The sequence below is a fragment of the Nestor notabilis genome, unplaced genomic scaffold (genome assembly GCF_000696875.1).
Source record: "Nestor notabilis isolate BGI_N333 unplaced genomic scaffold, ASM69687v1 scaffold11069, whole genome shotgun sequence".
Taxonomy (NCBI): Eukaryota; Metazoa; Chordata; class Aves; order Psittaciformes; family Psittacidae; genus Nestor; species Nestor notabilis.
Window position 1 is genome coordinate 110 of NW_009943259.1, and position 12,000 is coordinate 12,109.

The 12,000-nt window shown below is 37.5% G+C and overlaps 1 protein-coding gene across 1 annotated transcript; it reads left to right on the plus strand.

Moving 5' to 3' along the window:
- The first annotated feature begins 6,478 nt into the window (after positions 1-6,478).
- Positions 6,479-11,699, plus strand: TBPL1 (TBP-like 1). Its single transcript, XM_010021837.1, has 6 exons — positions 6,479-6,667; positions 7,308-7,390; positions 8,058-8,121; positions 9,591-9,694; positions 9,795-9,889; positions 11,152-11,699. The coding sequence occupies exons 1-6, from the start codon at positions 6,533-6,535 to the stop codon at positions 11,220-11,222; spliced, it is 552 nt and encodes a 183-aa protein (XP_010020139.1). The 5' UTR covers positions 6,479-6,532; the 3' UTR covers positions 11,223-11,699.
- Positions 11,700-12,000: the final 301 nt, after the last annotated feature.

Below are 12,000 nucleotides of genomic sequence, written 5' to 3' on the forward strand. Positions count from 1 at the left end.
GTCTGGATGTGCGGATGGTAAATGTTGGGCTGGGAGGGGGATGAGAGGCTTACCTGTTGTTGTGTTAAAATACTTTGTAGCGGCAAAGTGGATTTTTGTTTTTCTTACAGTGTTTTAACAAGTTGGGGTGGCCATTTATCCTCTCGGTTCAAACTTTCATCATGCTCATGACAATATTGTATATATCATAATGGTCTAATGGAATGCTCTTAATGCTTGGCATTCGACTATTACTGGATGTGGCAAGGTAAAGGTGGCACAAAATTTAAGTCAAGTGGATCTTGTTTTGAATATGAATAGACCTTTTTGATGAGACAGATCTGAGGAAAATGGCCTGTTAAGAATTATTTAAAAATGCACTTCCTGGGCTCATTCTATGAACTGTTTGGCTTTATTCCTGCAACTGGATTTGTGTTGGAAGACCCCAGGTCCATTGGGGTGCAATAGGCTTAACCAAGAGAATTTTGGCAGTGGGATTGGGCGTTTGTACCCTATATGCTCATGGCATAGCTGGTGTCATCATTCTGTGCATTGGTCTAATTAGATAAATCCCTGCTTTGATGCTGGTTTTATTCGTATTTGGAAATTTTCTCCTTCTCCAAAATATATTTGTTTCATTCTGTAGGAAATAATCATGACTGGGAATACTGAAAAGTGAGAACATTAGCTTCAAGATGTCCTTTTGCTTCAGGGAGAGTTTAACTTGCCATTAGAGACAACAAAAAAGTAAAAGCATGCCCCACTAGCAGAGTGGTTGTGAGAGAGTTGTTTGGACCAGAGGATTTTCTGTATAGGCAGTAGTAGCTGTGCTGTTCTTGGTTCATCTGCCACCATGACTGTATCGAATCTAGGAATTCAGGCAGATCTCAGAGGTCTGTCACCTCGAGCGTTTGATACAGGCCTATTTCTTGAGGGGCTGAACACAAATCTTAAAAATGCATCTTCAGTGGAATGATGTAATGGACTCTTCACATTCCTGATGGGCTTTTTATGTGTTCTCTGTTCTCATATGGAAGCTTCATATGGAGGTTCCTGCTAACTTTTTAAAAATGTTTTTCAAGCATTAGTTTGATGAATGCCTACTGGCACAGTAGTGACATATCTCTTCAGCTGGGCTGTTGGAACTGTTTGTGGGGTTGGTCAGTTGCTGAACTGCTTTGGAGCAGGGTTAAAAATAACCAGTAGAAGTTGCTTATACTTAAGCTGCTGGTGGAAAAGGTGTTTATTAAACTGTTCTGACATTAACATAACCATTGTTAGTTACCCCCCACCTACCTTTATGGCTCAGAGTTTCTTGGATCAAAGGTAGCCAAAAGCTTAAAATAATACTTTGTTTATATACCCCATCCCAAGTGCCTTTCCTCTCTCTTTGATGATGATGATGTGGTTGGTTTGGTTTGGAACGTTTTGAAGGCAGCACTGGCTTTTTCTAGATTGCAAGATTTCAGTGTAGGGTGTTTGCCTTCATGTGTGTTTATATAATATCTAAAATAGTATGGCCCTGGTCCTAACAGAGGATGTATGGGTAATGCTTTGTTTAAGAACTTGAGTGCTCGTTCCTCCTCCTGTTTATTGTTCTGGGAAGTTTCTCTAGTTTCAGTGTAGAATATGTTGCTTTACAGTGTCAAGTATCCTGAGTTAGCTAGTTAGCTTTTGTTGTTGTTTTTATTTTTGTGTTCATGCTTTACCCATCTACCTTTTCCCCCCCCCCCTCATTTTTTTTCCCCTTAGGGTAATATTCCAGATGTATCCCCAAAGTCTATGTTGAAAAGAAAGAACAATCTTTTTAAATGTCCATGATAAAATAATGCAAACTTCTGCAGAGATGTATTTAAGATTTTTTTTCTCAGTTGGAGTACATTGTGTTAGGCTGGTGCAAGAGAACTTGAAATCAAAGTTGGCTAGTTTCTTGTGCAGGAGAAAGCTCAATGAAGTACATAATTTATTACAAATTCTGTACATACAAAGAAGTAAATAATGTTATTTTCAATTTTAGGCTATTATTAAATTAGCATTAACTGACAAAACATATTTTTAGAAATGAGATTTAAGCTGCCGTAAGTCTAAGGTTCAGACGAGAAAATCTTTGGGCGAAATTAATCAAGAAAACCTAAGCTCAATAAAATCAACTTAGCTGTTTGCATATCCGGAACTGGAAAGAACCACATGTTTGGTTTCTACTCAGACACTCTGTTCTGCAAGTGTAACTGCATGAATATAGAATAAAAACAGGCTTATATGTAACGCTGTTGCTTGATCTCAGAATGTATTTCCAAAAGCATGGAAGCATTATTTTCCCCGTTTTGCAGATAGGAGACAGAAATGCAGGTTTTGGGAAATAACATAATGGGTCAGGGCTACACAGCAGGGGTACAGTGGTGTGTATCAGTAGCAGAGAAGATGAGAAAACTGGGAAAGAGGAGGATCAGAATATTGTTTAGGACTCTTGTGTTCCAGTCATGTTCTAGTCATGCTGCTGCAGATGTGTATAAATAATAACTTTTTTTTTTTTAAGGTGACATTGTTACGCCTTTTTTATAAACATGTTCTTCAGAAGTTACTTTTATAGAGTGCATGTATTATTTTTAGAAAATGTTTAGCTTCTTTCAGTTCACATGGCTCCTATGAATTTGGTTTTCTTTGAGACTTCCCAAAGAAAGGCAACAGGCTGCCTCTTCTTTAGAGTCTTTTCTTTGTTGTCAGTACAGTGTGAGACATTAAAATGAATGTTTAAGGCAGAGGTTGTAATAGGTTATGCTCATTTACTGCTTGGACAGAAGTATCCGAGTCTAGAAGCATTTTGGTTTACTTGGTATTTCTCAACCATGCCTTGGAAGAGGTTGACACTGTATTTGTATACTAAATGGGAATGGATGTAGTTAAAATTGTTGACACAAATTCAGGTTCTTAAAGAACAGGGGCAAGAGCAAGTAAGAGTTTTCTCAATACAAATGAGGAAAACCTGGTAATTAATATTTGAATAGTTTAATATTTGAGAGAAGAGTTTAACAAATGAATACTTCTATTAGATCACATGCCATTAAAGTAGAATAAAGGCACTTTTCAGTATTTTTATGCTTTGTTCAGATACTGCTTCTGTAACAAATTATATCCGTTTTTAATTGAATGTCACAAAGCATGTCTAGAATATTAGCTACAGCTCAAATTAAATTCCAAATTAAAGAGCTTCTCCATAAAATACCTGTTGTCCTGAACTTTCAGAACATGGCTAATGAAAATGTGAGCACATTAATTTGTAATTTTTCTTCCATTAAAATCTATGCAAGTAGACTGTATATCTAACCAAGCTACACCATAATGCTGAAAACATCCTTACTGACAGCTCCACAGCATCTTAATGTTATTTTCTCCTGTAGATGCCCCTTTAATGATAGGTCTTTTCCTTTTAAATTGTAATTTCCCTCTCTTTCAACCTTTTTTTTTCCTTTGTTCTGATCAAACATGTGACTTTTCTCCCCCGATCTGTTTAAGACAAGCCATCAAATTTTTATGGGGGCATTATCATACAGTATTATGGGTTGCTTAGAGGTTATCAGCCTTTCAAGGATGTTATGCATGATGATGGTATTCTTTCATAATGTAGAGGCTGAGAGTGCCAGTAGAAACTTGCTGATAATTGGGAGACACTGCTGACTGGAGTTATCTTGTTTTCTTACATGATAGTCATTCCTGGGTTCCAGTAAGTGAACTTGGCAAGAACCAGGATTAGAGCCAGTGTGAATCCAAATGCCTCTCAAAATCTGCACATGTGCTATCTTTGGATCTGGTGCCATAAATTACTAACCCAATCTGTAGTAGTCCATCAAAACCAGATGGGATAAGTAATTTCTAACTTTGAGGATTCATATTTTTTTTTTATTTTTTTTTAAAGGGATCTGGGAATACTAATTAGTTACTGTTTGTTCTCTTCTTTGGCTGCTTCCCCCCCCCCCTCACCCCCACATGTAGCCTTTGGTTTTTCTGGTTTTCTCTTGCTGTTTCTTCTTTTCTGTTATCATCCATCTTGCCTTTTCTTATATTGGACAAGCTGGCAAGAACAGAATAATTCTTTCAGCTGGGAACAAGCTGCCTTGTAAAAGCAGCCACCAGCACAGCAGTTGGCCCCAGTATATTATGCACATCTACCTTGTAGTTTATTACTTCCGTATTGTCACTGAGTTGTAGTTGAAGATGTACCTTGAGTGAGTTCTCAATTAGAAACTATGGCATGGTGTTTAGGAAGTCATAGTCAGATGAAAGTACTGTTAATAATGCTAATTCTGTATCTTGAATATTTCTAATGTGGGACATAAGTTCAAAAACATTTGAAGTGATATAAATGCATTGTTACAGTCTGACATTGTTGTGGTTTAAACGCAGACAGCAACTAAGTACCATGCAGCTGCTGGCTTACACCCCCCTACAGTTACATATATTGTTCTTGATGCATAGTCTCCTGCTTCATCCATGGCAATAACCATGTAGAGCATTTCATATATCTGACTATTTTTCTTTGATTTTCCTCTTTGCTTTCTGTTGTGTTTCTTTTGGATTGGGGTGAACCGGCCCAGGTTAGAGATGGAGCAGGTCAAAGCTCCTGTGCTGGTCATTAGCAGGATTGTGCCTGTGAATAGCCACTGCAGCGTAGCCTGGGCAACACGGAGACGTGGTTTCCTTATACTGTCCTGGGTTCAGCTGTAACAGTTATTTTTCTTTTCTTAGTAGCTGGTGCAGTGCTGTTTTTCAGCTTTAGTCTGAGAACAATGCTGATAACACACCGATGTTTTAGTTGTTGCTAAGTAGCGCTTACCCTGATCAAGGACTTTTCAGTCTCATGCTCTGCCAGTGAGGAGGGGCACAAGAAACTGGGAGGAAGCAGAGACAGGACACCTGACCCAAACTAGCCAAAGGGCTACTCCATACCACAGCACGTCATGCCCAGTATATAAACTGGGGGAGTCACCTGGAAGGCCCAGATCGCTGCTCAGGTCGGGCTGGGTATCAGTCGGCAGGTGGTGAGCAATTGTATTGTGCATCACTCGTGTTTGTTGTGTTTTTTTCCCTTCCCTTTTTAGTTTTATATTCTCTCCTCTTCTTATTTCCCTGATTATTATTGTTATTAGTAACATTATTTTTGTGTTACACTTTAGTTATTGGTCTGTTCTTATCTCAACCTGTGGGTTTTACATTCTTTTGGTTCTCTTCCCCATCGTGCCTGGAGAGAGGGGGGAACAAGGAAGGGAATGAGCGAGTGACCGCATGGTTCTGTTACCAGCTGGGCTTAAACCACGACAACTAAAATTTTAGATTAATGGATCAAGATAGTATTGTCTCTGTCTCTTGGACTATGCTCTACTTCAGCTACTTGTCCTGGAGTAAAACTAAGATTTTTACATTCTTCTACAAAGAAAAAATCTTTAATGAGCTACAGTATTTTGATACAAGTCCTTTTCACTATATACAAATGTTCTTGTTCTTTTCCTCTCTCCTTTCCCCAAATACTTCACCTGAGATTTGTTTGAGATGTCTGCTGTCTTGGCTTTGGTATATGTACAGAAGAGATGTTGGGCAGTCTGGAGCTGGGCTGAGCTGTAGCCCAACTCCCTGTTTTATGATGATTCTCCCTGAGTTGAAGTGTGTGTTACGAGTGTCACTTTCAATGTGCCCTGGCAGACTGGATGCTTCCTGGCTGCCTTAGGGTTGCTGTGTGTGCACTGGGTGGTCATCCTGTGCCTTCACAGTTACTCCTGCTTTTCCTTGGAAACACTCGATTTCACTCAGCACGTACAGTACTTTCATTCTACGCGGTTCCTGTGGGCAGTGCAGGAGGGGCTGAGAGGCCACCGTGACTCAGCCCATGCTGTTGCTGCTACCAGGATGTTTTGTGCAGTTCCCATTATGCTATTATATTGGGAGAGCTAGGCCAAGAGTGCTAGATGAAGATGGGAAAGCTGTGGTAGCAGACTGCCTACAGGCTGCAGTTTGTGTAAGCTGTGCTAGTTTAGAATTATTAAGCAGGCTCATCCATTCCAACACAAATGTCAAGCTGTTCAGAATTATCAACTTCAGCAGTCAGAGAAGTGCATTTTCCTGAGGTGTCTATTGATATCCTCAAAAGAGCTGAGGAAAGATTATCCACTGAGGCTATGGAAAAAGTTTTAGTAATATTTACTGCATCTTAACATGGTTGGTAAAAGTTGTAACGTAATTAAGTGGCAAGTTTAATATATTTTTTATATAAGTATATGCACTTTATTTCTGTTAAGTCTGGCAACATTGGCTTCAAACCTCCAAAGTAACCTATTTTCTAGCATACAGGATGCAGACACTCCCCCTCCCTACACACAGTTAATTTAAATGAATCAGAGTGTAGTCACTTTAGTCACTTCTGCTTGTCTCATTTAAGGGACAGGTGTATACAATGGCGTTAATAGGCAGTTTTCTATTGGTGTGTTTAATTTTACCATTTTCGTTTCTCAGGATGTGGTCTTTGTGGTGAGCTGCTGGGAAAACTGAGTTGTAAATCACCCCAATGGATGCGGACAGTGATGTTGCACTGGACATTTTAATCACAAACGTAGTGTGTGTTTTTAGAACAAGATGTCATTTAAACTTGAGGAAGATCGCATTAGAAGGAGCAAATGTGATATACAAGCGTGATGTTGGGGTAAGAGATTCAACATAGCCCAGTTATCTTTTTTTTTTTTTTTATGAATGTTCCTTAAGCTAAACATTCTTGTGTCTGATATCTGTGTGGTGGATAGAGAAAAGCATAGTTTTATTTCTGTATTTCTGTCTTGATAGGCATTTAGTCTGTCAAACACTAGAAGGGAAGTGAGTAAATATTGTCTCAGAAGACTGAAACTAGTGAGGTGAATACTTGGTGCAAGGTATCTGATGAGACCTCTTGCACTTCAGGGTCCCAAAATTGCCTCCCAAAATTTGGTGGCTTTGTCAAGAAGATACATCCTGATAAGGAGTCAGCAATGTGGGAGTCACTGTAATAAGGAAAAAAAAAAAATGCACAATGCTCGTGGGTTTCAGCTTTCTATTCAGAGGAAAGTACTTTCATTTAATCTGTTTTGTGAATACTGAATCAGTGGCTGAGATATTCCACACTTATTTGCTCTTCTCGGGGTCAGAGTTGTATTTTATTACTGAAAGAGGTGAAGGAACAGTTCAAGGCTATCAAAGAAAGTATTATTAGTGTAACAGTTAATTTGTCTAACAGTTGATGTAATTTTTTTCCCAGTGTGACTTGAACTGCCACTAATTCCAAATTCTTCCACTTGTATTTTTCTTTTTAGAAGGTATTAATGAAACTTAGAAAACCTAGGATTACGGCCACAATTTGGTCCTCAGGAAAAGTTATTTGCACAGGAGCTACAAGGTGAGTTGATGAAGAATCTTTCTCTAGCTTAAATTCTTGTGTATTTTAAAATATAATGTTGTAAACGAAGATGGTAGCAAAAGGCAGTACTTGCCACTGTTAGGATTCACTCACTCTGGATCTCATGTTGATCCTTGCCAAGTTACATATCTAGAAGGAAGTTTTCTATATGAAGTGTCTGCCTCAGACTGAGTTGAAATTTTAAGCAACATCATTTCAGCTTTCTGGGAGAGCAGGAGGCAAAATACGTTATGAAGAAGATCTTAGAAATTTCATTTGAGAACTCTTCAAGCTATGTTTTTAGCCAGGACTTGAAACTTGGGAAACGGTGACCTTCTTTGAGGGATCTCTCTTATTCTTTTATGAAACACCACCAGAATTTAATCAAATTATACAGTGTTAAGGGAGTGGAAGGAAGCAAAATCAGACTTTCAGTTCAGATAGATCTGAGACTTGCTAAACTCATAACAGCTGAATTACTTTTAAGATATGTCTGCATTGTGGAGTAAGGGTAAGATGCAATAGTAAATTTGTCCATGTGATCATGGTTCATGTGCTACATGATACAGTGGTTCATTTTGTAGTCCTGAGTAGCTGTTGTGGTATGTGTGCACACAAATATATACTGTTTCTGTTAATACTAGATTCTTTCCTTTCTCCTTTATAGTGAAGAAGAAGCTAAATTTGGTGCCAGACGATTAGCTCGTAGTCTACAGAAACTAGGTTTTCAGGTAAATCTAATGAAAAAGGACTTGTATGACTCATGCAATGCTGATAGTTAATTTTTTAGAAAGAAACAAAAATGAGGAAGCATAATGATTTAGCAGTGAGCATGTTTTCACTCAGATGCCCCTTATGTGTCGACATACATTTTCCAGATGCTGGTTAAAGAGAAGCTGTTCTATTTTGTGGATTTGCGTTTTGTTTGGCAGCTCATAGTAGTGCTTCTTTACCGGCTAATGAACAACAAAATTTGTTTAATAAACGAACCACCCACAGATGTTTCTTGGGTAGAATTACAGTATCTTGAAAGATTTATTTGGAAGGAGCAACAAAGAGTATAAACCTAACTGTCATCTGAACATAATTTTACCTGTTTCTGGTGGGATAGCAGATACATGTCTGTCTTGTTAAGGGGAAGTTTGAGCCTCGTTATTTAAAGAGGAGGGAAAAAAAAAGTGCTTCTGCGCTGTGAGGTTGTACATCAGGGAATAAGCCAAATAAAACATTAAAGACATGAAACCCCTTTATTTTTTTATTTTTTCCTGGGTTTGTGTTAATATTACCAGTCAAAAACACCACTTACATTCATAGTAAAGGTTGAAAAACAGCAACTTGAGTGACTAAAGATTACGTGTGTTAGTACTCTAAAACTTCCTGGTAGTCAATTGTGGTGTTTACCTACAGTTTCAGTTTACAGGTGGACAAATAGACATAGTGGCTGTCCTTTGACAGAGAGAGGCTCCCTTTGATTGTAGTGCATGAAGGCTGTGGTGACAGGCTGCCCAGGTAACACTGCATCAAGACCCAAGCAGAGTTTAGACACACTTACTGTTATGAATCCGTATGTTGGACTGAAACATTAAATCAGTGAGGTGAACTGTGTTTCAAGGATGGATGCACCAAGTTTTATTAAAAAGCAAGCAGTTCAAATGGAATATATTTTGAAGATTAATAGCTGACCTTTTATATTGGTAGGATCCTTCTAAAAAGTTTTGACTGAGGAACAGTCATTTTAAGTTTAGGCAATCTCAGGGCATGAACAAAATTTTCTTCAGTGATACTACCAACAGTGACTTCTCAGCAATGCATTTGTTTGTTTAGGAATTGTCTGCTGGCTATTTTATTGTCATCTAAAATGGCTGTGGTAAAGAGTAACTGAAAGCAAGTAGTTTCAGCAGGGTTTCAGAAAGTAACAGTAGAAAAACAGCTTGCCAAACTGGCTACTGGAGATTTGAAACAAAACAATTTTCACCTTTTACTTATGCTTAGCTGAAGCAATAAAGTAAGTGATTTGAGTCCATTAAGTACTGTTTATATTCCTATTAGAAATGCATCAATCACAAGGTTTTTATTCTGAAATCTCATAAAAATATTCTAATTACTAGTCTTGTAACTTTTTTCTCATGACCCATTCATCTGCCTCACTGAAAACTGAATTTCTTATGTGTTTTTTTTTTTTTCCTTCTCTTTTGAAAAGGTAATTTTCACAGATTTTAAAGTTGTGAATGTTTTAGCAGTGTGCAACATGCCCTTTGAGATCAGATTGCCAGAATTTACGAAGAATAACAGACCTCATGCGAGGTACAGTAGGATTTTTACGAATCATAGTCTTGGTATATTACTTAAGCTTTTATTTTTCAGTTCTAGATCTCTCTTTTTTACCTTTTATTTTGTTTTCTAGTTACGAACCAGAACTTCATCCTGCCGTGTGTTACAGAATAAAAACTCTCAGAGCTACTTTACAGATTTTTTCTACAGGCAGTATCACAGTTACAGGTATTTTGATGTCAAAAATAAATATTTACCTTGTTGGGAATATTTAACTTTCGGCCCAGTGGGTTTAGGAAAGGAAGACATTTAAAAGAGTCAAAAAATACGTTGAAGGGATTTTGTTTCCCAGCGCTAGCATCTGGTTTGGTTTTGAGTGCAAGTGCCAGAGGAGTTGTGGAGAAAGCATTACTGTTGGCAGGCTGAAAAATTACTTTGAATGTACATAGTCTGGTCTTTATAAAACCAAAAGTGACATAGGATTTGAGAATGCAGGTATTTATTTAAATATTTGAATTTTCTTCTATGTTTTCATAGTGCTGTAAACTACACTGCATGTAGCATTAACATCCCTTTCATAAGTACCTGTTTCCAAACTGGAGATTTATGAAAACATGTAGGATAGGATAGGATAGTCTAAAGTTAGGTGTAACCCCCCTGAGTTCACAGTTAGAAAGTATGTGAGAAATTGCTGGTTTTATTTATTTGCATCACCAAACTTCTATCCAGGATGAATTTCTTCTGGCGTGTTACTGCTCGCTTATTTGCAGTCTTAGTTGTTCATTGCTTAAACTGGTCTAGTACCTGTAGAAAGCATCGCTACTTCATTCTTCCTTTTCTTTCCCCAAATGCTCATAGATGATGTTGGCTAACCTTCATATGCTTCATCCTGAGACAGTAACCATTCCCTGGCTTGTGGGTTTTGTCAGAGATCAGTGGTGGAGCTATTAGCAAAATCCAGGCTAGAAAGCAATAGTCTACAATTTTCAAACATAAGCCAGCCTTGCTTGAAACATCCTTGGGTTAAATATAGTATTATTTAGCAGTAGCTTTTCTTGGTGAGTTTTTAAAAGAAGAGATGAAAGTGGCTAGGCTTTGAGTAACACAGATTCCTAGAAGATTAGCATAAGTCAAAGTGTTTTTTACCTCTGCTACTCAGCTTCTGCCTTCTTCTCTAGGCTGACTGCAAATTGAAAAGCACTCAAGTTGTTATGAAATTAAATGGCAGTATTATTTATTTGTAGTCTAGCCGTTGACCAGTGTAGGACATCTTGCAGATTTCAATTTTCTTGTAAGTTAAAAGTGATAAGAGGAACACCTTCTTAAGTTGGGAGAAATGGGGAAGAAATTATTTCTGTCTAGAGTATAAAGTTGTGATAGCTAAAAATATTATTTTCAAGATTCTGTTGTTGTTTTAACTTCTGATTCCCTGATTTTTTTCTTCCTACTGCTTCTTTCTTTTTTTTTTTTTTTTTTTTAATGTGTCTCAGGGCCAAATGTAAAGGCTGTTGCCAGTGCTGTGGAACAGATTTACCCATTCGTGTTTGAAAGCAGGAAATAAGTTTTATAATTCACCACTTGATGGTTAGGTTCCCTAACCAAGCACCTTTAAAGACTGCTGCACATTGGACTAAAAGCAAAAAGGAAAACTGGACCAACTATAGCAGAAGAATACAGACTCTTTTACTTGCTCGTGGCCACAGTATAAACTCCAGTTCTTTTGGATTTTACTCTTAACAGTGCTGTATGGTAAAAACGGAAGTTTACAAGATATGAAATTGCTGCTTTTAAAAAGACATTCTATTTATTTTTGCAGTAATTTCTGTGTATTCATAAGCAAAGCTGTCATGATGTGCACTACCTTAAAACATTTTTTCTTTTTTTTTTTTTTTTTTTTTCAGTTTGAGCTTGTGTTTTATTTGTGAATAGTCTTTTACATTTTTGTATGCTGAATATTGGGCACCAAAGAAGCTGTAAAAGTTATCTTTTTCACCTGATGAATGTGCACAAATAAAAGTTTGGAAAATATTTCTCTTCATAGCTGTTCTGTTATATTCCTTTCCCTTTTTCTATTACAGTTAAAATTGTATAGTTGCAAATTAATTTGAAACAATGTAAGAATAGTCTTTTGCTGATACCTTCTGTTTCTGTTTGTAGTATGTGTAAAACTTTGTGCGTGGGTTAGCCTAAAATCTATAGTAGTTACGTATGTTTATCCGAGGATGAAATTTGGTTTGTTCCCAGTTCTCTTAACTACATGCCAGATTTCAAGTATTTTTCTTGCTGTTACATGAAGAGAAGACATTTCTAAATATAAAGGTCTACAGCAAGTGTTTTCC

Bases quoted from the DNA above. Each gene is read 5' to 3' on its own strand.
- TBPL1 (XM_010021837.1), top strand. From the start codon at position 6,533: ATGGATGCGGACAGTGATGTTGCACTGGACATTTTAATCACAAACGTA. The intron at 6,668-7,307 runs GTAAGAGATTCA...TTTTCTTTTTAG, and splicing joins TATACAAGCGTGATGTTGGG to AAGGTATTAATGAAACTTAG. The intron at 7,391-8,057 runs GTGAGTTGATGA...TCTCCTTTATAG, and splicing joins ATTTGCACAGGAGCTACAAG to TGAAGAAGAAGCTAAATTTG.